Here is a 27,239-nt window from a genome sequence, read left to right as displayed (position 1 = left end):
TTCTTGAAGATGCACATGATTACGTATAGAAATACAGACATGTGAGCGCACTAAGGTCAGCACACATCGGAGAGCCGGACGCATAACTGCAAGCAGCAAAGACACACCTAGAATCCAGATCCTGATTTCTATAGACCACTTTCCAATGAACAGAACCAAGGATCCTTGGAGGGATGACAGATTCTAGGAATGGGTGTGAAACATGAGCTTGGGACATTTTGTAGTATAAGAAAGTAAGAAAATGCTTTGAGGGGCCAGCGCTGTGGTGCAGCAGGTTAACGCCCTGGCCTGAAGCACCGGCATCCCACATGGGTGCCGGTTCAAGACCTGGCTGCTCCACTTCCAATCCAGCTCTCTGCTATGGCCTGGGAAAGCAGTAGAAGATGGCCCAAGTCCTTGGGCCCCTGCACCCGCATGGGAGACCTGGAAGAACCTGCTGGGTCCTGGCTTCGAATCGGCGCAGCTCTGGCCATTGCAGCCAACTGGGGGATGAACCATAGGATGGAAGACACTCTCTCTCTCTTTCTCTCTCTCTCTCTCTCTCTCCCTCTCTCTCTCCCTCTCTCTCTCTCTCTCTCTCTCTCTCTCTCTCTTCGCCTCTTCTCTCTGTGTAACTCTGACTTTCAATAAATAAATAAATCTTAAAAAAAAAAATGCTTTGAAAGATAGGACAGGGCCGGCGCCACGGCTCAGTAGTCTAATTCTCCACCTAGCGGTGCCGGCACACTGGGTTCTAGTCCCGGTCGGGGCGCCAGATTCTGTCCCGGTTGCCCCTCTTCCAGGCCAGCTCTCTGCTATGGCCCGGGAGTGCAGTGGAGGATGGCCCAGGTGCTTGGGCCCTGCACCCCATGGGAGACCAGGATAAGCACCTGGCTCCTGCCTTCGGATCAGCGCGGTGCGCCGGCCACAGCGCGCCAGCCGTGGCGGCCATTGGAGGGTGAACCAATAGAACAGGTCAAAGGAACACAGGAACCAATTGAAAGAGGTCTCGGTGCCCAAACTGGAACAATTTGAATAACAAAATAATGTAATATTGGATTAAAATGCATAATATAATCAATATCCATGAGTCCATGCTGGTATAAATGACTGAATTAAATACATAATCACATTAATTATAAATAATTAACGAAAAATCTCCTTCCTCAAGGAGGTAGAGCAAACTTCACACTAAGTATGGGATGTGTGTAGTATTTGGAAATACAGGTAAGAGTAGCTACAGTGTAGAAACCTTGGGGCTGGCGCCGTGGCTCACTTGGTTAATCCTCCACCTGTGGTGCCGGCATCCCATATGGGTGCCGGGCTCTAGTCCCACTTGCTCCTCTTCCAGTCAAGCTCTCTGCTGTGGCCTGGGAGTGCAGTGGAGGATGGCCCAAGTGCTTGGGCCCCTGCACCCGTGTGGGAGACCAGGAAGAAGCACCTGGCTCCTGTCTTCGTATCGGCCAGCCTGCTGGCCATAGTGGCCATTTGGGGGGTGAACCAATAGAAGGAAGACATTTGTCTCTGTCTCTCTCTCTCACTGTCTAACTCTTTCAAATAAAATAAAAAAGAAAGAAAAAAAGAAAGAAACCTCACATATAGCACCTCCTCCAAGTGGTCAAGGTCAGTGTCTGCAGTGATAAGTCCTACTGATAGTACACGTCCCCTTGGGCGGATATGGTAAGGATGGCACTTCCCAAGAACACAATCCCAGCATCACGTGACAGAGTATAACACAAATCCCGACTAGGGACATTCTGCTTGACCAGCACTCCTCAGACTGTCAAGGTCATCAAAGACAAAGCAAGTCTGAGAGACTGTCACAGCAAATGGAAGCCCGGGGCATAGGACTAAATGTAATGTGTGATCCTGTACTGGTCGTGAGCAGAAAAAGGATAATAGGTAGAAATTGGTGAAATCTGAGTAAGTATGGCATTTAGTTGATCACAGGATATCAAAGTGGGCTTCTCACTTGTGACACATGTACCATGGGCATGTAAGCTGCTAACAAAGCAGACACAGGCAGGGGGGCATGTGGGGGTCCTCAGTACTACCTTCATAACTTTTCTGTAAAGCTGTTCTGTAATTTAAAAGTTATTTTTATTTAAAATTTACTTAGCATAATAGCAGATTCTGTTTTTTGGTTCTCACCACCCAAAAAAATATGATTCCATTTATACTTATTCATTTTTTGAAAAGATCTATTTATTTATTTGAAAGGCAGAATCAGAGAGAGAGAGGGGGAGAGAGAGAGAGAGAGAGAGGTCTTCCATCTGCCATTCACTCCCCAGATGGCCACAATGGCCAGAGTTGGGCCAATCCGAAGCCAGGATCAAGGAGCGTCTTTTGGGTGTCCCTCATGGGTGCTGTGGCCCAAGCGCTTGAGCCATAGCCTGCTGCTTTCCCAGGCACCTTAGCAGGGAGATGGATCGGGAGTGGAGCAGCCAGGACTCAAACCAGAGCTCATTTGGGATGCCAGTGCCACAAGCGGCAGCTTTACCCACCGCACACAGCACTGGCCCCTATTTATTCATTCTTATTTGAGCAAAGCAAGGTACAATCTGCTGGTTCACTCCAAAATGCCCACAATAGCCGGGCTGGGCTCAACCAAAGACAGGTGCCAGGAACTCAATCCAGGTCTCCTACTTGAGCGGCGGGAACTCAACCACTTGAGCCATCAACTGCTACCTCCTAGGATATGCGTAAGCAGCAAGCTGGAGCTGAGAACAGGAGCCATGACTCAGACACAGGGGATCTGATGTGGTAGGAGGACTTCTTAACAGCCGGGGCACAGCCTTTTCACCTGGCTTGTTCTGGGTTTGGCTTACACTGCTGCTTCTCTTCTTGCTGTGTCAGCAGTGGAAGGTAGAGCTTAGTGGGTGATGCTCTATGCTGTAGTCAGGTGCCAAAACTCCCACGCATGCCTTGACAGTCACCACTGACAGAATGGTCATTGCCGGATAATGGAAAAGAAGGTGCCATTTGAGTGAGTGGGAGTACCTGGGAGTGGGGTTGATACCTGTCAGCGACTGTGGAGAGAAGACACAGGCTAAAATCTTGTCTTTTAGACAGAAGAAAAAGTCCTCTCAGGACTGAATTCTGTATGGTCAAAGGACAAGATATATGTTTTAGCTTTTCTTTTTTAAAAAAGATTATTTATTTATTTGAGAGGTAGAGTTACAGACAGAGAGAGGCAGAGAAAGACAGAAAGGTCTTCCAGCCACTTGTTCACTCCACAAATGGCCTCAACAGCTGGAGGTGGACTGATCCAAAGCCAGGAGCCAGGAGCTTCTTCCGGGTCTCCCATGCGGGTGCAGGGTCCCAAGGACTTGGCCATTTTCTGCTGCTTTCCCGGGCCATGGTAGAGACCTAGATCAGAAGTGGAGCCGCCGGGACTCGAACCAGCGCCCATATGGGATGCCAGCGCCACAGGCAGTGGCTGTACCGCAGCCCCAGCCCCTGTTTTAGCTTTTCTTTTTTCTTTTTTTATTTTTTTTTCTTTTTTTATTTTTATTTTTATTTTTTGACAGGCAGAGTGAACAGTGAGAGAGAGAGGAGAGAGATAACAGAGAGAAAGGTCTTCCTTTGCCGTTGGTTCACCCTCCAATGGCCGCCACGGCCGGTGTGCTGCGGCCGGCGCACCGCGCTGATCCGATGGCAGGAGCCAGGTGCTTCTCCTGGTCTCCCATGGGGTGCAGGGCCCAAGCACTTGGGCCATCATCCATTGCACTCCCTGGCCACAGCAGAGAGCTGGCCTGGAAGAGGGGCAACCGGGACAGAATCCGGCACCCCGACCGGGACTAGAACCCGGTGTGCCGGCGCCACAAGGCGGAGGATTAGCCTAGTAAGCCGCGGCGCCGGCCTAGCTTTTCTAAAGTTAGATATTTGGTGAGGTTTCTATTGTCTTACTATTTGATATATTATAAAAACATAAAATTTGACTTTTAATTATTAAAAGGTTTCCTGCATATTCATGTAAAAATATGTATTTAAACTTTTTTAAATATTTATTTATTTATTTGATAGATAGAGTTACAGGTGAGAGAGAGAGACAGAGAGAAAAGTCTTCCTTCCGTTGGTTCACTCCCCAAATGGCTGCAACAGCCAGAGTTGGGCCAATATGAAGCCAGGAGCCAGGAGCTTCTTCTGGGTCTCCCATATGGGTGCAAGGGTCCAAACACTTGTACCATCTTTACTGCTTTCCCAGACCATAGCAGAGAGCTGAATCAGAAGTGGAACAGCCTGGCCTTTAACCTGTATGGGATGCCAGCACCACAGGCAATGGCTTTACCTGCTGTGCCACAACACTGACCCTTCCTGGTTAGTAATTTTAGTATGAATGTTTGTTGGATTTTCCCCAATACCTCTTGTGATTATGTGGTATTTTTGTATATGTATTTTATAGTAGTATGGCATATTGTGTTGATTATTTCTGGATTTTGAGCCAGTCTTGCATTCCTGAGATAACTCCCACTGGTCATGGTACATAGTCTTTCTTCTGGTTGGCCTCAGTGTGCTAATATGCTGAGGACTGTTGTCATACCCATGTTTGTGAGGGATGCTGGTCTGCATTTTTCTGTTCTTCTGTCATCTGACTTTGGTAATCAGGGTAATTCTGATCTCATGGACTAAGCACACACCTCATTCTGCATCCTGTAGTAGCTCTTATAGCTGAGCATGTAATTGAGTTGTTTATACGTTTCGAATGCAATGTGAGTTAGGAGAAGTTTCTCCCAGTACGAGGCTTGTTTTTCATTCCCTTCACAGTGTCTTTCGTAAATGAAAGACTTCAAGAAATCTTCCCATTGTTTTCATTATGGATTATGCTTTTGATGGGTATCTAAATGTCTAATCCAAAATCAGAAATTTTTTGCCTTAAATTTTCTTCTGAAAGTGTTTTTGTTTTTGTTTTCAAGATTTATTTTACTTATTTGAAAGGCAAAGTTACAGGGAGAGATATGTATTCATATAGAGAGAAATCCTCCTGGTTTACTCCCCAAATGGCTGCAATGATTAGGGCTGGGCCAGGCTGAAGCCAGGCACCATAAGCTTCATCCAGGTCTCCTATGTGTGTACAGAGGCCCAAGGACTTGGATCATCTGCTGCTACTTTCTCAGGCACATCAGCAGGGAACTGGATTGGAAGTAGAGCAGCTGGGATTTGAACAAGCACCCATATGGAATGCCGGCATCACAGGCAGTAACTCAACCCATTATGCTACAATGCTGACCCCTAAAAGTTTTAGATTCTTATATTTTACATTCAGATCCATGATCCATAAATTTAAAATTAGGTTGTTGGGGCCAGCGCTGTGGCATAGTAGGTTAGACCTCCATCTGTGGCACTGGCATCCCATATGGGCACCAGTTCACATTCCAGCTGCTTCACTTCCTATCTAGCTCCCTGCTAATGGCCTGGGAAAGCAGTGGAAGATGGCCCAAGTGCTTAGGCCCCTGCACCCACATGGGAGACCCAGAAGAAGCTCCTGGCTCCTGGCTTCGGATTGGTCCAGCCCCTGCCATTGTGATCATTTAGGGAAAGAACCAAGGGATAGAAAACCTGTCTCCCTGTCTCTCCATCGGTCTGTAGCTCTGCTTCTCAAATAAATAAATCAATCTTAAAACAAGAATTAGGTTGTTAATGGCTAGGAAAAATCCTGCTGAGATTTTGATTGTGGTTGTATTGAACTTATTGGCATATTAATATTTTTTTCTTTTATTTATTTATTTTTTTATTTTTTGACAGGCAGAGTGGACAGTGAGAGAGAGAGAGACAGAGAGAAAGGTCTTCCTTTGCCGTTGGTTCACCCTCCAATGGCCGCCGTGGCCAGCGCGCTGCGGCCGGCACACCGCGCTGATCCAATGGCAGGAGCCAGGTGCTTCTCCTGGTCTCCCATGGGGTGCAGGGCCCAAGTACTTGGGCCATTCTCCACTGCACTCCCTGGCCACAGCAGAGAGCTGGCCTGGAAGAGGGGCAACCGGGACAGAATCCGGCGCCCCAACCGGGACTAGAACCCGGTGTGCCGGCGCCGCAAGGCGGAGGATTAGCCTAGTGAGCCGCGGCGCCGGCCGGCATATTAATATTGAACGCTTCAATCCACGAGCATGGTGTCTCTTCCCGTTATTTAGGATGCTGTATTTTTTCTGTTCTATTTGTTCTTGTGGTCTGTGCCAGAGAGTGGCTGCAAACTCTAGCCCTGCCCTGAGTGAGCTCCAGGAGGTTTGGTTGGAGATGTTTATAGTGTGCTTTTCCCAGGATGCTTTTTTCATCCTGTGGGCAGCCAAATGCCGTCATGTCCTAGCCATGACCAGGTGTCTCTCTCACAGGAAATGTCTTTAAATGGCCACACACACCCATGCCTCTGTCTGACCTGAGTGAAGTTTATTCCTGCCAAGACTGCTGCTCTCTGAGAGATCCCTGACTCAGAAAGAAGTTAGGTTTGGGTGAGGTGAGACCAGAAGACCCTATACTTAGATCAAGTATTCACCCTTGATCCAATAACCACTAACTAAGACTTTAGCACCAAACCCCTATTGCATGGGCCTTTGGGGACATCTAAAATTTTATTCAAATCATAATAGCATTATACCTACATGCATTGAAACACTCCCAGAAAGTATTATAGTTATGCCTCTTTACATCCAAGAATATTTTTATAGAAACCTTTTATTTAAGGTGTACAAATGGCATGCATTTCATATATACAAATTTAGGAACATAGTTATTCTTCCCACCCTACTCTCCCTCCAACCTGTACTCCCCCCTTCTTCCTCCTCCCTCTCCCATTCCCATTCTTATTTTACAAAGATCTGTTTTCAATTAACTTTATACATATAAGATTAACCCTACAGTAAGTAAAGAGTTCAACAAATAGTATGAAAAAAAAAAACCTGCTCTTCAACAGTCAAGACAAGGGCAGTTCAAAATCATCGCATCTCAAAGTGTCAATTTAACTTCCATAGATGACATTCTAGGTACTCTATTAGTTACCATAGATCAGGGAGGACATATGGAATTTGTCTGTTTGGGACTGGCTTATTTCACTACGTATAATGTTTTCCAGTTGCATCCATTTTGTTGAAAATGACAGGATTTCATTTTTTTTACTGTGTAGTATTCCATTGTGTACATATACCATAATTTCTTTATCTAGTTTTCAGTTGACAGACATCTGGGTTGATTGCATATCTTAGCTACTGTGAATTGAGTGGCAATAAACATGGGGGTACAGATAACACTTTCATGTGGTGATTTCATTTCCTCTGGGTAGGTTTCCAGGAGTGAGATGGCTGGGTTATATGGCAGGTCTATATTCAGATTTCTGAGGCATCTCCACACTGTCTTCCATAGTGGCTTTTCCAGTTTACATTCCCACCAACAGTAGACGGGGGTACCTTTTTCTCCACATTCTCACCAGCATTTGTTGTTTGATGATTTCTGTATGAAAGCCACTCTATTTGGGTGAGGTAAAGCCTCATTGTGGCTTTGATTTGCATTTCCCTGAGGCTAGCGATCCTGAACATTTTTTCATGTGTCTTTTGGCCATTTGAATTTCTTCTTTTGAAAATATCTGTCCATTTCTTGACTGGATTGTTCATTTTGTTGTTGTTGTTGAGTTTCTTACAGAGTTTGAGTTTTTTATAGAGTTTGGATATTAACCTTTTATCATTGCATAGTTTGCAAATATTTTCTCCATTCTGTCGGTTGCCTCTTCACTTTGCTAAGTGTTTTTTTGTAGTGCAGAAGCTTCTCAACTTTATATAATCCCATTTGTCAATTTTGGGAATTGTTTTGATTGCCCGTGCTTCTGGGGTTTTTTCTAGTAAGTCTTTGCCTGTGCCAATGTCTTGCAGGGTCTTCCCAATGATCTCTAATAATTTGATGGTATTGGGTTGTAAATTTAGGTCTTTTCCATTTTGAGTGGATTTTTGTGTAAGATGTAGGGTAGGGGCCTTGCTTCATACTTTATCTGAAAACAGAGATTCATTTTTCCAGCACCATTTGTTGAGGAGACTGTCTCTGCTCCAGGGATTAATTTTCATTCATTTGTCAAAGATAAGTTGGTGGTAGATGCATGAATTGATTTCTGGAGTTTCTGTTCTGTTTCATTGGTCTACAAATCAGGGTTGTGTTTTTTTGTTTGTTTGTTTGTTTGTTTTGCCAGTATCAGGCTGTTTTGATTATAACTTTCCTGTAGTATGTCTTGAAATCTGGTATTTGATGCCTCCAGCTTTGTTCTTGTTATATAAGATTGCTTTAACTATTTGGGGTCTCCTGTGCTTCAATATGAATTTCAGTATAATTTTTTCTAGATCTGAGAAGAATGTTCTTGGTATTTTGATTGGAATCACATTGAATTTGTATATTGCTTTTGGTAGTGTGCACATTTTGATGATATTGATTCTTCTAATCCATGAACATGGAAGATTTTTCCATGATTTGTATCTTCTATTTCTTTCTTTTTTTTTAAGATTTATTTATTTTGAAAGTCAGAGTTACACAGAGAGACGAGAGGCAGAGAGAGAGAGAGAGAGAGACAGAGGTCTTCCATCCACTGGTTCACTCCCCAGTTGGCCGCAATGGCTGGAGCTGCACTGATCCAAAGCCAGGAGCAAGGAGCTTCTTCCAGGTCTCCCATGCAGGTACAGGGCCCAAGGACTTGGACCATCTTCTACTGCTTTCCCAGGCCATAGCAGAAAGCTGGATTGGAAGAGAGGCAGCTGGGGCTAGAACTGGCACCCATATGGGATGCTGATGCTGCAGGCGAAGGATTAACCTACTGTGCCATGGCGCCAGCCTCTATTTCTTTCTTTAATATTTTGTAATTTTCATTGTACAGATCTTTGACTTCCTTTGTTAAATTTATTCCAAGGTATTTAATTTTTTGTAGCTATTGTGAATGGGATTGATCTTAGATATTCTTTCTCAGCCATGGCATTGTCTATGTATACAAAGGCTATTGATTTTTGTGTGCTGATTTTATATCCTGCCATTTTACCAAACTCTTTTATGAGTTCCAAAAGTCTCTTAGTGGAGTCTCTTAGATCCCCTATACATAGAATTGTGTCATCTGAAAACAGGGATGGTTTGACTTCCTCCTTTCCAATTTGTACCCCTTTGATTTCTTTTTTTCCTAATGGGTTTGGTTTGTTGTTTTTCTAGGTCCTTGAGGAGCAATGATAGCTCATTTATTTGATGCTTTCCCAGTTTCTTGATGTAGGCACCAATTGCTATAAACTTCCCTCTTAACACTGCTTTTGATGTAGCCCATACGTTTTGATATATTGTATTATCTTCATTTGTTTCCAGAAATTTTTTGATATTTCTTTTGATTTCTTCTGTGACCAACTGTTCGTTTGGGAGCATGTTGTTCAGTCTCCAGGTGTTTGCAAATGCTCTAGAGATTCTTAAGCTATTGATTTCCAGCTTCAGTCCATTTTATCAGAGAGGATGCATGGTTTGAATTCCATTTTTTTGAATTTGCTGTGACTTGCTTTATGGCCTAGCCTGTGGCTATCCTAGAGAAAGTTCCATGCACTGCAACCATAGGAGGAAAAGTTCTGTAGAATCTGTTAGGTCCATTTGGTCTGTAGTGTCGATTAGCTCTGATGTTTCCTTGCTGATTTTCTGTCTGATTGATCTGCTCATTGCTGAAAGTGGGGTGTTGAAGTCCCCCTTTACTATTGCATTGGATTCTATGTCTCCTTTTAGATCCATTAAAATTTTTTAAAGACCCAAATGCCCTATAATTGTGTACACATTTATTATAGTCACATCTTACTATCGAATGATCCCTTAGTCACTACATAGTGACCTTCTTTGTCTCTTTTAACAGTTTTTGTGTTAAAGTCTATGTTGTCTCATGCTAGGATTGCCACATCAGCTCTTTTTTGGTTTTTGTTGGCAGAGGGTATCTTTTTCCACCCTTTCGCTTTCAGTCTGTGTGCATCTTTGTTGGTGAGATGTGTTTCTTGTAGGCAGCAAATAGGTGGGTTTTGTTTTTTGAATCCAATTCAGCCAGTCTGTGTCTTTTAACTGGAGAGTTGAGGCCTTTTACATTCAAGGTGACTACTGATAAGTAACCACTTGGCCCTGCCATTTTTCCATAAATATTCCTATTATTTACTTTGGATTCCCTTTGTACTTTTACTGGGAGATTTTTCTGCCTTCACATTCTTTCATAGTGATGACCATGTTTCTGTGTTTCTGTGTGTAGCACATCCTTAAGTATCTTTTGTAAGGCTAGATGAGTGGTGACTAATTCTTTCAATTTCTGTTTGTTATGGAAGGTCTTTATTTCACCTTCATGCATAAATGAGAGCTTTGCAGGGTACAGTATTCTGGGTTGACAGTTTTTTCTCTTAAGATTTAGAATATATCTTGCCCTTCTCTCCTAGGCTGTAGGGTTTCTGACGAGAAGTCAGCTGTAAGTCTAATTGGAGATCTTCTGAAAGTAATCTGGTGTTTCTCTCACGCATATTTTAGAATCTTTTCTTTATGTTTTACTGTGGAGAGTTTGACTAACAATGTGTTGTGGGGAAGATCTTTCCTGGTCAAGTCTATTAAGAGATCTATGTGCTTCCTTCGTTTGGACGTCCCTTTCTTTCTCCAAATTGGGGAAGCTTTTTGTAGTTATTTCACTGAATAGGCTTTCTTTTTTTAAAGACATATTTATTTGAAAGTCAGAGTTATACAGAGAAAGAGAGACAGAGAGAGAGAGGTCTTCCATCTACTGGTTCACTCCCCAAATGGCTGCAATGGCCGGAGTTGTGCCGGTCTGAAGCCAGGAGCCAGGCGTCCCCCTTCCTCCATGGAGTCCACTGCAGTTCTCTCCCTAACTCTTCCCTGAGGTTGCAGTCTCTCCACTTTTTTTAAACTATTTTTACCTAGCCTAGAGCAGTAAGCTCCTTCCCTATTCCACCATCTTGGAATCTCTCCCATATTGTGTTTTAATAATTTACTGACACATTATTTCACTAAGTTTTGAATTCATTAATGGTTCCTCTTCGTGGAGGAACGACACAGGACCCTGCGCTGTTCTTTCGTCTGCTCGGCCCTCCCCGGGTTTGCTGCTGGTTCTTCCCGGGTTGGCTGCCGACCCTTCCACCTCCGTGGAAGGGCGGTTCCCCCTAGCCACTTTCCCCACTTCCGCGGGGGAGCGGCACACCGCTGGCCGGCTCTCTCGGGGGCTGCACAGGTGTTCCTTCAGATAGATGTTCCTGGTGCATGTTGTCTCTCTCCTCCTTTATAGTCCTCTTCCACCAATCCCAACTCTGCTACCCACACGCTGAGTACGCTGCTCTCCTCCAATCAGGAGCAAGATCAGCTCCTGCAGCTCAGTCAATCAAATTGGCGAGAGGCAGCTGCGTAGAAGTTGTTACTCCCTTCTCAGTGCCATATTGTGGGAGAGCAGATGCATAGAATAAGTCTTAATTCCAGTAACTTAGTCTAGTCCGAGTTGCTCCCCACACTAGTTTTACTCACTTTTTGTGTTTTCAGTAGCCATTCTAACAGCTTGAGTTGAAACTAAGTGAAGAATTTCTATCTGTGAGTAAATGTTTAGTTATGTGAGTCTCTCTAAATATTTTAAAGAACTTTTTTAAGAGATTTATTTATTTATTTATTTATTTGAAAATCAGACTTACAAAGAGACAGGAAAAGATAGAGAGAAAGATCTTCTAGTCATTGGCTCACTCCCCAAATGGTCACATCAGCTGGTGCCGGGTCAGGAGCCAGGAGCTTCTTCTGGAGTGTTGGGACCCAAGCACTTGGACAATCTTCTACTGCTTTCCCAGGCACATTAACAGGGAGCTTTGGAAGTGGAGCAGCCAGGACTTGAACTGGTACCCATGTGGGATGCCAGCACTACAGGCCATAGTGCTGGCCCCTAAAAAACTTTTTTTTGTTTATTTTTTTGGAAATGGACTTCTTTTTAAAGAGACTTTATTTATATTTGAGAAGCAGAGTTAGAGAGGGAGAGAAAGAGAGAGCTCTTCCATCCCCTGGTTCACTCCCCAAATGGCCACAGTGGCTGGAGTTGGGCCAATCTGGAGCCAGGAGCTTCTTCCAGTCTGCTACATGGATGCAGGGACCCAAGCACTTGGGCATCTTCCACTGCTTTCCCAGGTGCACTAGCAGGGAGCTGGCTTGGAAGAGGTGCAGCCAGGTCACAAACTGAGATGCTGGCACCACAGGCAAAGGCTTCACCTACTGAACCTTAGCACCAGCCTCCCTAAGAACTTTGTAAAATGATCTATTGCACGTACCCAGCTATTGAGCATTTGTGCTGCTTTTCTTTTGTCCCTAAAGTTCCAGGTTTCCCTTTGGAAAGATATTTCTCTGACCTAAAGTACTTACAGTGGCACTTATCGTAGGGCAACGCTGCTTGTAACAGGTCCTCTTAATTTCTATGCATCTTGGAATGCCTTTAATCCACCTTCATTCCTGGAGAACACATTTGCGGACGGTTCTGAGCTGACAGTTCTTTTCTTTGAGTGTTGACAGTTGTTCCACTGTCCTCAGGTCTGCCTGGCTCTTGGTGGGAGGCCTGCACTCATTCATGTGCTTGCTCCTCTGAGCGTCGCGTGTCGTCTTGCTGCAACTCCTTCCAAGGTTTCTGGTTTTCATAAGTTTGACTGTGATGTTTCTGGGCCTTGTTTACTTTTCACTTATCACATTTAGGGTTGTTGTGTGGGAGGCAGAATCCATCTCCTGCGGGAGGCGAAGCCCGCCACCCACAATATGGCGCTGATAAGGAGGAACCAGCTTTTACCCAGCTGATTCATCTTGACTACTAGGAGCAGCAGGAGCCGATTCATCCTCCGAGTAGGAGAGAAGGGCGTGCTCGACACGAGGACAGGCGGAGCGCGGATGGGTGGAGAGGACTGTAAAGGAGAAGAGAGACGGCACGGTGGTGTGGGTTGGTTGGAGAGGGCGTTGGAGAGTTCGCGGGGAAGTTCGTTGCTTCGTTCTTTCTCATTTCTCTCTACTCATTCTTGCTTTGGGAGTTCGCTGTTTGCTCATTCTAATTTTACTATAGAAAAGACTTGTAAAAAAGGGAACAACAAGCGTCCGGTCCAGTGCGGCTCCTCCACGTGCGGAGGAGCAGCAAATGGGCAGCAGTTGGTCTTCTAGAACTGGCAAAATTGTGTTTTTCACACAAATCTATGCAGATCTCTCTTTTCCCCCTCAGGGACTGAAATAACACATCTTTAAATCATACTTTTGATATTCACTGTCCCTGAGGCTCCATTTTTTTCTTGGCTTCAATCCATTGACTCTTTTTTGTGTTATCTCTTATTGAGCTTATCCTGTGTATATTTGGTATTTCTGAAAAGCATCATGTGATTCTAATGTACAGAAAACTTGAAAGCCGCTGAATGAATGCCGGCAGGTCTCAGTGTGGTCACTCTAGAAGTGGAGGCGATCAATGCCTACCTTGCCACCGCCAGGAGTTTCTGGGGAAACCTAAAGAGGTCACACGTGAGGCAGCAGGGCTTTGACGCTTATGGGTCTGTACTATAGCACAGGTCATTGGTCCAGTCGGAGGCGGGGGCGCGGGGTCAAGACCCATTAATATCCATGGAGATCTATTACCAGACAAAGCAGAGTGTTATTGTTCAATGGACTGCCAGGAATCAGGAAGATGTCATAACACAGCCTCATGATTTGAATAGTGGAGATAGGGCATGACCGTGACTGTGGCCTGGCGCACACTGCCCCTCAGCGTGAGTGAGGGGGTGAAGGGGCTTAGCCAGCAGCCTCTAGTGCATCCACCACCAGCCATGAGCAGGCTAAGACAGGCAGGTACCAGTACCAGCAGCAGCAGGGCAAGCGACGAAGGGCAGAGAAAACAGAATTCTCATCTTAAATTGTGTTTTAAAATAAAAGTACAATATACAAATTTCATATAAATCTACCTTGAGCATATTACTCAGCACGGTTTGGCTTGCTGTAAAAAGAATTGCTACATACAATTACTATTAGGAATCACATGGGCTAGATCCAAAATAATTTTTCTCAGATTTGCCGATTATACTTAGTGATGTACTCACCAAAATTGTTTTAATATTTGATAATCATATTAAATATTAATATGCAGGATACATACACATTACTTTTTTGTTGATGTTTAAAATAAAATGTGATGGGGGCCGGCACCGTGGCTCACTTGGTTAATCCTCCACCTGCAGCATCAGCATCCCATACGGGCGCCGGGTTCTAGTCCTGGTTGCTCCTCTTCCAGTCCAGCTCTCTGTTGTGGCCTGGGGAAAGCAGTGGAGGGTGGCCCAAGTGCTTGGGCCCTGCACCCGCCTGGGAGACCAGGAGGAAGCACCTGGCTCCTGGCTTCAGATCAGCACAGTTATGGCCGTAGCAGCCATTTGGGGGTGAACCAACGGAAGGAAGACCTTTCTCTCTGTCGCTCTCTCTCTCTCACTGTCTAACTCTATCTGTCAAATAAAAATTTTTTTTAAATTTAAATGTGATGTATTTGAAATATACTTAAGTGGTACAGATAAATTTAACAGTAGGCATCTCAGGAGTAGACACCTAGCCTCGTGGCTGAGACACCCATATCAGAGTAAGTGTGTTTGATCCCTGACTCCAGCTGTCAGTACTGTCCCTTGGAGGTAACACTGATGGCTCAAGTCGTTGGATTTCTGCCACCCACATGGGAGACCTGGATTGAGTTCCTACTCCCAGCTTTGGCCCTGACTTGGCCCCAGCCACTGTGGGCATTTGGGGAGCTCTTTCTTCCTCTCTAAAAAGTACCAAGAAAATAAAATTAAAATATTAAATTGAGAAGAGACCAAGATGGTGAAATAGGGAAGGAGCTTAGCTCTATTTTAGAGGAAGATAGTTAAAAAATGTGCAGAGTGCAATCTCAGGGAAGAGTTACAGGGACAATGGTAGAGGAAACTCCTCGCAAATTAGAGAGAGACTGTGGATCTACGTGGAAGGTGTGGGTGCGCACAACTCAGGACTCCAGAGCCGAGAGCCTCAGCGCCAGCTTTGGAGGGTGAGGTGAGACCAGACTGCAGCAGCCCAGCCACTGGTGATGGAGCTGCGGGAAGAGCCTGGTTGCGTTCAGCTGCATGCCCCATGGGGAACTACACCTCCTAACCAGAGGAAAAAGGGGGCCACATTTCTCTCTGTACCACGTCGCCTGGCACTGGTGTCCTGTAGCCAGCAGAGGGAAGGCGGACACATTTTAGACGTACAGATCAAACGCTCCAGCTCATGTCACATGCCCAGCAGCCCGCCGAGAGGAGACGGCTTGCGTCTGGCTGGGAGAATTGACAGGAGGCTGGGTGCTTGTGACTGTGGGAGCCTTGTGTGCTGGGACTGCTGGTGGACTGTGGCTGTGCAGGAGGGCACAAGGTATGGCTGAGTCTTTGAGGAGTCACTGTGGGTGGCTCCACATGCTCGGGGCTCCCTGGTTCCCTGGTGAGGGTCATTGCTGCAGGATCTGAGTTCACACCGAGGACTGCACGGATCCTTTGTGTGCTAATTGTGGCAGCATGGACTAGTGCCCAGGCATCAGTCACTTTGGAGAAGAGGTGAGTGTGAGACTATGCCAACAGAACAGATCAAACCTCTCCCTGATTAAAAAAAGAGAGATCTACCACACCCAACTTGGGTGTCACCTTGGATACCCCCCTCACCCTGGAGCACTGACCACACCCTGCACACACCGCTGGATACTCACTGGAAGAGCGGACACTCCGCTAAGCCACAGAGGCATAGCCCAAAGATAAAAACCACCACAGGAGAAAAAACCAACAAGTTTCTCTACAAATGCCTAAAAATAAACAGAATTCAAGAAACAAGAATAAGGAAGACAACATGACGTCCCCAAAGGAACACAACAACACTTCAAACACAGAATGTGAAGATGAAGAGACTGAAGAGATGCTGGAAATGGAATTCAAAAAATTGATGATAGGATTACTTAGAAGTAATCAGAAGCAGGCTGGCACCGAGGCTCACTTGTCTAATCCTCCTCCCGTGGCACCAGCACCCTGAGTTCTAGTCCCAGATGGGGCGCCGGATTCTGCCCCGATTGCTCCTCTTGCAGTCCAGCTCTCTGCTGTGGCCCAGGAGGTCAGTGGAGGATGGCCCAAGTGCTTGGGCCCTGCACCTACATGGGAGACCAGGAGAAGCACCTGGCTCCTGGCTCCTGGCTTCGGATCTGCGCAACACCAGCCGTAGCGGCCATTTGGGGGGTGAACCAATGGAAAAGACCTTTCTCTCTCTCTCACTGTGTAACTCTGCCTGTCAAAAAAAAAAAAAAAAAGTAACCAGAAGCAAATCCATGAATTAAAGAAATCCATACATGAATAAAAAATTACCCCCCCCCGAAATTGACATTTTAAAGAAAAATCAAAATGAAATATTGGAAATGAAGAATTCAAAAGGTAAAATTAAAAATGTGGTGGAAATCCCTAACAACAGACTTGGTGAGACAGAAAAAAGAATATTCAAGTTAAAAAACAAATCTCTGGAAATTTTACAGTAAGACCAAAAAAAAAAAAAAAGTAGAAGAAGAAATTAGATAACTAAAAAGCAGTATTAGAGATTTGTGGGATACTATCTAAAACCCAATGTATGGGTCTTAGGAGTTCCTGAAGGTGTGGAAAGAGAATGAATTAGAAGTCCTTTTTAGTGAAATAATTCCCCAAATTGGAGAAAGGGGCATCCAAGTACAAGAAGCACATAGAACTCCTAATAGACATGGCCAGAAAAGATCTTCCCCACAACACATTGTTAGTCAAACTCTCCACAGTAAAACATAAAGAAAAGATTCTAAAATATGCGTGAGAGAAACACCAGATTACTTTCAGAAGATCTCCAATTAGACTTACAGCTGACTTCTCGTCAGAAACCCTACAGCCTAGGAGAGAAGGGCAAGATATATTCTAAATCTTAAGAGAAAAAACTGTCAACCCAGAATACTGTACCCTGCAAAGCTCTCATTTATGCATGAAGGTGAAATAAAGACCTTCCATAACAAACAGAAATTGAAAGAATTAGTCACCACTCATCTAGCCTTACAAAAGATACTTAAGGATGTGCTACACACAGAAACACAGAAACATGGTCATCACTATGAAAGAATGTGAAGGCAGAAAAATCTCCCAGTAAAAGTACAAAGGGAATCCAAAGTAAATAATAGGAATATTTATGGAAAAATGGCAGGGCCAAGTGGTTACTTATCAGTAGTCACCTTGAATGTAAAAGGCCTCAACTCTCCAGTTAAAAGACACAGACTGGCTGAATTGGATTCAAAAAACAAAACCCACCTATTTGCTGCCTACAAGAAACACATCTCACCAACAAAGATGCACACAGACTGAAAGCGAAAGGGTGGAAAAAGATACCCTCTGCCAACAAAAACCAAAAAAGAGCTGATGTGGCAATCCTAGCATGAGACAACATAGACTTTAACACAAAAACTGTTAAAAGAGACAAAGAAGGTCACTATGTAGTGACTAAGGGATCATTCGATAGTAAGATGTGACTATAATAAATGTGTACACAATTATAGGGCATTTGGGTCTTTAAAAAATTTTAATGGATCTAAAAGGAGACATAGAATCCAATGCAATAGTAAAGGGGGACTTCAACACCACCTTTTTTTTTTAGATTTTATTGATTTGATTATTTTATTGATTTGATTATTTATTTATTTGATTATTTAAGAGGTAGAGTTACAGACACAGAGAGAGAAATAGAGAGAAAAGTCTTCATCTGCAGGTTCACTCCCCAAATGGCCTCAATCGCTGGAGGTGGGCTGATCCGAATCCAGGAGCTTCTTCCAGGTCTCCCCATGTGGGTGCAGGGACCCAAGCACTTAGGCCATCTTTCACTGCTTTCCGAGGTCATAGCAGAGAGCTGAATCAGAAGAGGAGCAGCTAGGGCTAGAACCTCTGTCCATATGGGATGCTGGTGCCACAGGCGGAGGCTTAGCCCACTACACCACAGCACTGGCCCCCAATACTCCTTTTTCAGCAATGAGCAGAGCAACTAGACAGAAAATCAGCACGGAAACAACAGTTAATCGACATTACAGACCAGGCCAGCGCCGCGGCTCACTAGGCTAATCCTCCGCCTTGCGGCGCCAGCACCCCGGGTTCTAGTCCCGGTCGGGGCACTGGATTCTGTCCCGGTTGCCCCTCTTCCAAGCCAGCTCTCTGCTGTGGCCAGGGAGTGCAGTGGAGGATGGCCCAAGTACTTGAGCCCTGCACCCCATGGGAGACCAGGATAAGTACCTGGCTCCTGCCATTGGATCAACACGGTGCGCTGGCTGTAGCGTGCCGGCTGTGGCGGCCACTGGAGGGTGAACCAACAGCAAAAGGAAGACCTTTCTCTCTGTCTCTCTCTCACTGTCCACTCTGCCTGTCGAAAAAATAAATAAATAAAATAAAAATAAAAATCGACACTACAGACCAAATGGACCTAACAGACTCTACAGAACTTTTCCTCCTGCAGTTGTGGAACACACATTCTTCTCACCGGTGCATGGAACTTTCTCTAAAATTGACCACAGGCTAGGCCGTACGGCAAATCTCAGCAAATTCAAAAAAATGGAAATCATACCATGCATCTTCTCTGACCACAGTAGACTGAAGCTGGAAATTAACAGCTTGGGAATCTCTAGAACAGACGTAATCCCAGGGGACTGAGCAGCATGCTCCTGAGTGAGCAGTCGGTCACAGAAGAAATCAAAACCATCGAGGAACAGCTTTTCCCATACTATTTGTTGAGCTCTTTACTTAGTATAGAGTTAATCGTCTGTGTATAAAGTCAATTCAAAATGGATCTTAGTAAAAAATAACATTGGGAATAGGAGGAGGAGGAGGAAGAAGGGTGGGAGGTTGGGTATGATGAGAAGAATCACTATGTTCCTGAAGTTGTATTTATGAAATGCATGAAGTTTATCTACCTTAAATAAAAGCTTTCTGGGGAAAAATATACTTAATCTGTCAAAAAATATAGATAGATAGATTTCAACTAAAGCTATTCTCCTTTTCTTAACAGAATATCCAAGGTATCTCCAGGCACCCAATTCATATTACTAAACCTCAGAATACTAAAGGTAACACATTCCTTTCTACTTTGCTAAAACCTTGGGTACTATTTTTTTTAAACCTAGGGATGTTTGTAATTGCTTTTCTATACAACGAATGGCTTCACTTTCCTGAAGTTTTCCTCTTTGCTTACATGACAAGAGTTTAAATACACATTTTAAAAAAATTTTAACAGCTAAAATGATAGGGTAACTCCCTTTCAACAGTTTGCAAGTTAAAATAGATAATAATTATACAAGGGAAATAGCTCCCCTCCTACCACCTGTCCCCCACCAACTCCCCTCCAACTTCCCGATAAAGAAAATACGCACGCACGCACGCACCCTGGCTTTTGTTAAAGCCTGAAAGTTGCTGAAAGCGCCCATAAAAGGACACAAACAGCCCTCTTCCTTCTAAGCTGTTGCACTGAACTGCTGACAGCCACAGCTCTGCTCCACATCTGAGCAGACCGGCACTGTTGCCTCCTGCAGTGACCTCTCCTCCCGTGTCACTGCTGCCCCCTTTGCTCTGGGCACTGCCTTGGATTCAGACAAAAGCAAGAAGGCTGAGAGTGGTCCTTCCCAGAACGCACAGTCGTGCTGAGCAGGCCCCCTGGGGAGTGTAACAAGCTGCTCTGCCTCCTACAGCCCTTTACATGTCCAGGGCGAAAGTCGAGTGTGGCTCTCATGTAGATCCTCTTAGGAGGGAGGCTCAGAAAGTCTCCAGATAGCTTGTGTGAATGTACTCACTTGTCAATATTTGGTATTTTCTTCACTGGGAATTCTAAGCAGAATGAAAAAGTTCAATAAGAAATATAGTTAACTTCTAGTAGTAGTGTTATTTTAAAATCACAGTAATAAAAATAAATCAGAAAAACTAAAAATCTAGACTTTTGACCTCAGAATGATTTTTAAATAACTCTGTATTGAGGAATAGCTGGGCCTGCTCGTGACCAAACTCACTGTGTACCCTTGAAACAACAATTCAGGCAAAGAAGATGAGATTCTCACTATCTCCCCAAGGGCCATGTTCGTCTCTTCTGCAGGCCACACCTTCCTGGCAGCAGGTACGTGCGAGCCGGGTCAGAGGCCACCATGTGTCCCTGTAGCTCACTTAATGCATTTCCACACAGCTCAAATATTTAGAAATGGAATAATCTAAAGGTACTTAGAGGACTTGAGTCTAAGGCAGCTGTTTGAATGAGGCGTTTTCTTATGCACAATAAATAGCAACAGGTCCTTTTGCTTACTGTATGCAGATTCCAAAGACCCCTGCGTGGTTGCACCCTGTCTGTCCTCCCCTCCTTTCTGTCCTCACCACTCCCTGTTCCCTCCTCGCTCAGTCACCACAGCCCCACTGGCCACCCTGCTCTTCCTGCTTTGGGACAGCTGGCCCCGCCTCACACCCTTGCCCTGGCCACTCCTCCTCCCCAGGGCCACGATGGTTCTCCAGGCCTATGCTAGTGCCACTCCCTGATGAGACCTGTAGTGGGATGACTGCCCCATTCAGAACAGCAGCTTCCCTAAACACACACACTCCCTAACCTCATTATCTTCTCCCATATTTTTTATTTCTCACCTTTTTAAAAAAATATTTATTTTATTTGAAAGAGTTACAGAGAGAGAAGCAGAGAGGTATTTCATCCACTTGCTCACTCCCCAAATGGCTGCAACAACTAGGCTGGGCCAGGCCCAAGCCAGGAGACAAGAGCTTCATCCCTGTCTCACACGTGGTCAGGGGCCCAAGCACTTGGGTCATCCTCTGCTGCTTTTCCTGGTGCATTAGCAGGGAGCTGGATCAGAAGTGGAGCAGCCAGGACAGGAACTGGTGCCTGTATGGAATGCCGGCACTGCAGGCGGCAGCTTTACCCGCTACACCACAACACTGGCCCCCTTTCTGAACTTCTTTTTTAAAACAATTTGTTTATTTATTTGAGAGGCAGAGTTACAGACAGAGAGAAAGAGACAAAGAGAGAGGTCTTCCACCCACTAGTTCACTCCAATGGCTGGAGCTAGGCCAATCTGAAGTCAGGAGCCAGGAGCTTCTTCCAGGTCTCCAACATGGGTACATGAGCCCAAGGACTTGGGCCATCTTCCACTGCTTTTCCAGGCCATAAGAGAGAGCTGGATTGGAAGAGGAGCAGCCAGGACACAGACTGGTGCCCACATGCGATGCTGGTGCTGCAGGCAGAGGCTTAACCTGCTGTGCCACAGCACCAGCCCCCTCAACTTCTTACGTAACGAATAACTTATTCAAATTGGCCATCTCTCCCTACAACTTACGCTCCATTGGGGGAAGCACAGAGGAAGCCTTTTCTAAAGATTTGGTTTACAGAACGTGTGAATGAACAAGTGAACAGTGCTGGCCTCTCAGGAGGCGCACGAAGTCCCCTGGACTTGCAGACAAAGGGAATGGCCAGTGGCCCTGAAGCCAGAGGATCCTGGCACGTGGGTGGTGGGATGTTGGCCTTGACTCTGCGGTGGGGGGTGGCACGGGGAAGCAACAGTGAGGAACATCATTGGTAAGTTCTGAACTAATGCAAAGCTCTGTCTAACAGACTTCTCGCAGATTGAATTGCGCATTCTTGCGCATTTGTCTGGGGATGCAGAACTTTTGAAGTTATTCCATGAATCTGAGAGAGAGGACGTGTTTTCCACTCTAACTTCACAGTGGTAAGATCGTGAGTACGGAATGCTATCAGATCTACAGGAAGGCAAAGTGACTTGGAAAGCTTCACGTTATTCCAAGGCTATTCTCATAAGAAAGAAATTTCACTTTTCTCTAGTAGCTATGATTTCGAAGAGAGGAGTAGATAACTAGACCACCAAGAGTTTCCTGATTCTGAAAGAGCTGATGACTCTTCACCGCTTAGAAAGAGGTGTGTCTCGGCCGGCGCCGCGGCTCACTAGGCTAATCCTCCGCCTAGCGGCGCCGGCACACCAGGTTCTAGTCCCGGTTGGGGCGCCGGATTCTGTCCCGGTTGCCCCTCTTCCAGGCTAGCTCTCTGCTGTGGCCGGGGAGTGCAGTGGAGGATGGCCCAAGTGCTTGGGCCCTGCACCCCATGGGAGACCAGGAGAAGCACCTGGCTCCTGCCATCGGATCAGCGTGGTGCGCCGGCCGCAGCGCGGCAGCCATTGGAGGGTGAACCAACGGCAAAAGAAGACCTTTCTCTCTGTCTCTCTCTCTCTCACTGTCCACTCTGCCTGTCAAAAAAAAAAAAAAAAAAAAAAAAAAAAAAAAAAAAAAAGAGGTATGTCTCTAGAGAACGCAGTAGATACGTCGGGAGAAAAGAGGTGTGTCTCCAAAGAACGCAATCGATGTGTTGGGGAAAGTGCAGCCACCATGCACGGTGCTGGCCTTGGGCTGCCTGCCTCTCAGAGGAGAGCAGATGGTCCCACTGTGCCCGTCACCACACTGCTCCTCCTGGAACCCCTTTTCCCTCGGCACCCCTGCCTTCCTCACCTGTCATCTGCTCCCCCCAGGAGTCACCCTACAGATGTCACTTCCGGGTGTCCCCACCCCACACTAGGGTCAGCTCCCCATGCTCTGGAGCCCCCTGCGCTTCCCTCCAGGCGTATGGGCTCCACAAGGCCAGGACTGTGTCCCCTTATCCCAGGCAGGTACTGGCCTCCAGCTGCCCGCTCTCCAGGCTGCCCCCTTGCAGTCAGCCTGGCTGGTCCTGAGGGGCTTTCCTTCCCCTGGGCTCACACAAGCCTGCCCTGGGAACCTCCCTGGCCACCTGTCTGATGCCCTCACAGCACTGCTGCTTCCTGTCTGGTGTGTACCGTGTTGCTGCGGCGTCAGCTGAGGGTGAGGGCGATGAGACCACATGTGCTCTGCTCCCTGCTGGGACTCACCAAGGATGTGTCCATTAAATGAATAGTGCAGAACTCAAACGTCTCTCCAAAATACCACCGTGAGACCCTCATTTGAACAACAAAATGCAGGGGAAACTATTTCATGTAAGGGGAGCAGAGAGTGAGAATGTTGTTGTACCTGAATCGGGGCTTTAAAGAGTCTGTATTTGTAGAAGTAGAGGAAAGGAACGTTTGCCAGGCAATGGAAGACGGGCGACGGATGCACAGGACGAATCTAACAGACAGCTGAGTGGAGCGGCCTCGGGAGCCAGGTCCCACTCAAGGCGCCAGCCTTAATCCCCAGACCTGCTGTCTCCAGGGGCCTTCTCTTATCTGTCCCGTCCTCTGCCCTCCCCTCAGCCCTGCACCTGACCCTCTGGGACACTTCCCTTTCACACAAATGGCCTCTACCCTGGATGTGGTCCTTTTTCAGACCCAAGCTGCCCACCTCGGAACTCCCATAGATCCTCACTTTGGCCTCACTCCCATGCACCACCCTGCCCTGTGCCTGTCACTTTGTGTGGCATGTGGTGGTGTCATTGGTGTCTCCCTTTAGCTACTCCTTGAGCTCCAAGAGCCCAAGGTCAGTCCCCAGTTCCTCCTGGGCACTCAGTGAGGGACTAAGGCGCGGACCAGCGGGTAAGTGAAGACACCCACAGACCCCTTCACTCCTTGCTGTGCTGCAGAGGGCTTTGTGCTCCTCTGTTTTCTCCCAAGGTGCTGGAGACAGTCGTAAAGTGGTGGTGATTGTATTCACTGGAAACTCGGGCTGCCTGGCCTGAGGAGGACTCTGAGTGCTCTCAACCTCTTGTCTCATCAGCGGCTCCCAACTTTCTGATGCCCACAAATCTACTCTTCTTAGTCTCCAAAATGTACCTCCCTCCTCCATGAGGGACAGCGTAGAGGGCCCCGCACATGGACGCCTGCACTTCCTTCCACTCTGCCTTGATGTCTGTGAATCCCCACTCTCCCAAGGATCCTGCCTTGAGGTCAGGGCTGCGCTTTGTTAATTTCCAGGCTTCGCCCACATTCAGCTGTCTGTGAGAATGGCTCTCAGAGCTGTGCCGTGTGCAGCCAGCACAACCTTGCATGGCCGGCTTCATCCACAGTCCCCTGTTTTCCAAGTTTACTCCAACACCATTAATACCCACACTGACTTCCTTCTTCCCCTGTACTGAAAACAAGATTGTTTAGGGTTGTCCTAAAGGTTACCCCAGCATGAAATCCTGTCTTCAACCTGCTCGAGAACATCCTTTATATCATTTAGGTACACAGTAAATCTATACTGAATCCCTATAGTTTCTCACAGTTATGTCATCCTTACTTTCTAAAACAACCTTGAATTTTACCTACTTGGGCTTTTCCTTCAGTTTGAAACCTGGAACCCCTCACATCTAAGGCAATGATTGCCGTCTCTCAGGGTGCAGTCGCCCCTGAGGTTCAAGGCCAGCAACACCAAGCAAGGACCTTTCCCCCAGCAAGGGGGGACCCAAAGGCCCTTCGGGTCCTTATTCCACAGCCCCGCCGGCCCCACCCTCCGCAGTGTGCTGTTCACCCGCTCTGTCTGCCCGCTGACCCTGAGGAAGCCCTCTGCTCCCAGGTTGTCACCGTTTTTTAATTCAGATACAGGGGAACGTTCAGCTTCGTGGTTGTGATTCCACGTGGGACGTCTGCGTCTCACTTCAGAGTGGCTGGGTTGCAGTCCCAGCTCTTCCCAGGTCCAGCTTCCCGCACATGCGCACCCTGGGAGGCAGCAGTCATCACTGGCGCAAGTGGGGTCTCTGCCACCCATGAGAGACACCTAGACTGAGCTTCCAGCTCCTGGCTCCAGCCTGGCTCCGTCCCTGCTGTGACCTGAAGTGAACCAGCCAGTGAGAGATTTGTCTCTCTCTGACTTTGAAATAATTTTCTTAAAAAGATACAATTCACAGACCATAAAATGCCCTCCCCTTTTAAGATTTATTTTATATATTTGAAAGGCAGAGTTACAGAGAGAAAGAGAGGAAGGTCTTCCATCTGCTGGCTCACTCTCCAGATGGCTTCAATGGCCCAAGCTGGGACAAACCGAAGCCAGGAGCCAGGAGCTTCTTCTGGGTTTCATGTGAGTGTGTTGGGCCCAAGGACTGGGACCATCCTCTGCTGCTTTCCCAAATGCATTAACAGGGAGTTGAATCAGAAGTGGAGCAGCCAGAACTTGGGACTTGAATGGGTGCCCATAAGGGATGCAGGTGCTGCAAGCCATGGCTGTAACCCACTGTGCCACAGCAATGGCAGAAATTCCCTCTTTTAAAGTTACCACTTCATGTTTTTAGACATCCACTAGGTTGTACAACCATCACTGCTATCTATTGTCAGAACATTTTCATCACCCAAAAAAGAAATTCCATGACCATTTAACTGTCACTTGAGCCACTGGAAACTACTAACCTACTTTGTCTCTGTAGATTTGCGTGTTCTGTACTTACCACATTGATGGGGTCAACAATATGGACACTTTTGTGTGACTGGGTCCTTTGGCCCTTCACTGAACATAAGGTTTTCAAGGTTTATTCATGTGTAGGAGGTAACAGTGACTCATTTCTTTGTATGGCTGAAAATATTCCTTTATGTAGAATACTATATTCCACATATACATTGCAAGTAAGAAAATATCATTTCGTTTATTTGTCAGTTTATCTATTGATGCATCTAATGGGTTGTTTCTACCTTTTTACTAGAATAATGTGTTGTCGATGTTTGTGTACAAGTTTTTATATGGATGTGCATTTGGTATATACCTAGGAGAACTGTTGAGTCATATACTAATCCTATGTTTAACTTTTTATTGTGTGTGTGTGTATATATATGTATATATATATATGTATATATATATACACACACACACACACACAAATGTTTTAAAATATAAATGTTTTAAAATATACAATTAAGTTTTTAAAATATACAATTCTGTGGCAACTATGTTTGGTGTTTTGAGGAACTGGTAGACAATTTTCCAGAGTAGTCGCACTACCGTGCACTGCCACAAGCAGTAAGTGGGCTTGCCACTTCTCCACATTCTCACTGACGCTTTCGAGACCTTTCTGATTGTAACCATCCTGCTGGGTGTGACGAGACATCTCACTGTGGTTTTTATTTGTGTTTCCCTAAGCAGGGGTGGGGAACCATTTTTCTACCAAGGATCATTTGGGTATTTACAACAACATTCACAGGCTGTACAAGATTATCAACTTAAAAATTAGCCTGCTGTAGATTTATTAAATTTCAAGTCCTACCTGCGATTGTCTTGGCAGGGCCAGACCAGGTGACTTCAAGGGCCGGGGGTCAGACGTTCCCCACCCCTGCCCCAGTGACTGGTGAAGCTGAGCATCTCCCAGCTGTCACTTAGCTCTGCCTCTCTCCTCCCGTACACAGGGCTCCCCAGAGTGTTCTGCTGGCCCACCTTTCTCTGTATACTCGTGCTTCTTCCCACTCGGCGTCCTTTCTTAGCACTGTCACTCTCCCTGCATTTAGGATACGAGTAATTCAGAATCGCCACCACGTATAATAGATCTAACAGCACCCCTGCCCTCTCTGGAGGACTGGAAAGTCTTGTTTAGGTGGGGAGATTATTTTACTTATTTGTTTAACTCTTGAGCTTTCTGCCGTTTTGTGGTTGACTGGAATTAGTGCCATGAATTTTCCTTTACGTGTATAAGAGCATTTCTCTGTGATTCACAATGAGTCTTGGTGCACAAATCAAAAGCATATTATTTTTTCAGTGGGCTCAAAGTTACTCTGAATGTCACTAACCAAGTATTAAGATAAAACATTTTGGTCAAAGTACTAGGCAAAGGGTATAGATAAAGCAATGTCAAGAGGCAAACATATAGCATTAGAAACAAGGAAAGATCTATCAACAGTCTAAGTTGCTATCTCAAAAAATTTGAGGAGCTAGTGCTGTGGCACAGCAGGTTAAAGCCTGGCCTGCAGTACTGGCATCTCATATGGGCACTGGTTCAAGTCCCGGCTGCTCCACTTCTGATCTGGCTCCCTGCTGATGCACCTGGGAAGGCGCCTGAGGATGGGCCAATTTCTTGGGCCCCTGCACCCATGGGAGAGACCTAGAGGAAGCTCCTGGATCCTGGCTCCTGGCTTCAGATCAGCTCAGCTCTGCTCCAACCAGTCGGCCATTTGGGGAATGAACCAGCAGATGGAAGACATCTCTTGTTATCTCTCTGTCTCTACTCCTCTCTATAACTCTACCTTAAAGATAAATCTTAAAAAAAAAAAAAAAAACTTGAAAAAGAAGAGCAAAGTAAACCCAAAGCAAGTAGAAGGAAAGAAATCATAA

General features: G+C 46.0%; 1 protein-coding gene across 1 annotated transcript in view; it reads left to right on the top strand.

The window, feature by feature from the left end:
* The window catches only part of POLN (DNA polymerase nu), a 192,512-nt gene that overhangs the window by 99,328 nt on the left and 65,945 nt on the right, over positions 1–27,239 (top strand). The window contains exons 12-14 of the mRNA XM_089324955.1: positions 19,021–19,078; positions 20,038–20,115; positions 21,607–21,721. Of these exons, the coding sequence (XP_089181081.1) occupies positions 19,021–19,078; positions 20,038–20,115; positions 21,607–21,721 (251 nt within the window). The remainder of the gene's footprint in view (positions 1–19,020; positions 19,079–20,037; positions 20,116–21,606; positions 21,722–27,239) is intronic.

The sequence above is a fragment of the Oryctolagus cuniculus genome, chromosome 2 (genome assembly GCF_051225735.1).
Source record: "Oryctolagus cuniculus isolate XC-2025 breed Fujian yellow rabbit chromosome 2, ASM5122573v1, whole genome shotgun sequence".
Classification (NCBI taxonomy): domain Eukaryota; kingdom Metazoa; phylum Chordata; class Mammalia; order Lagomorpha; family Leporidae; genus Oryctolagus; species Oryctolagus cuniculus.
Note: the sequence above shows the minus strand (reverse complement) of the source record. Positions and strands in the feature narration are given on the sequence as shown.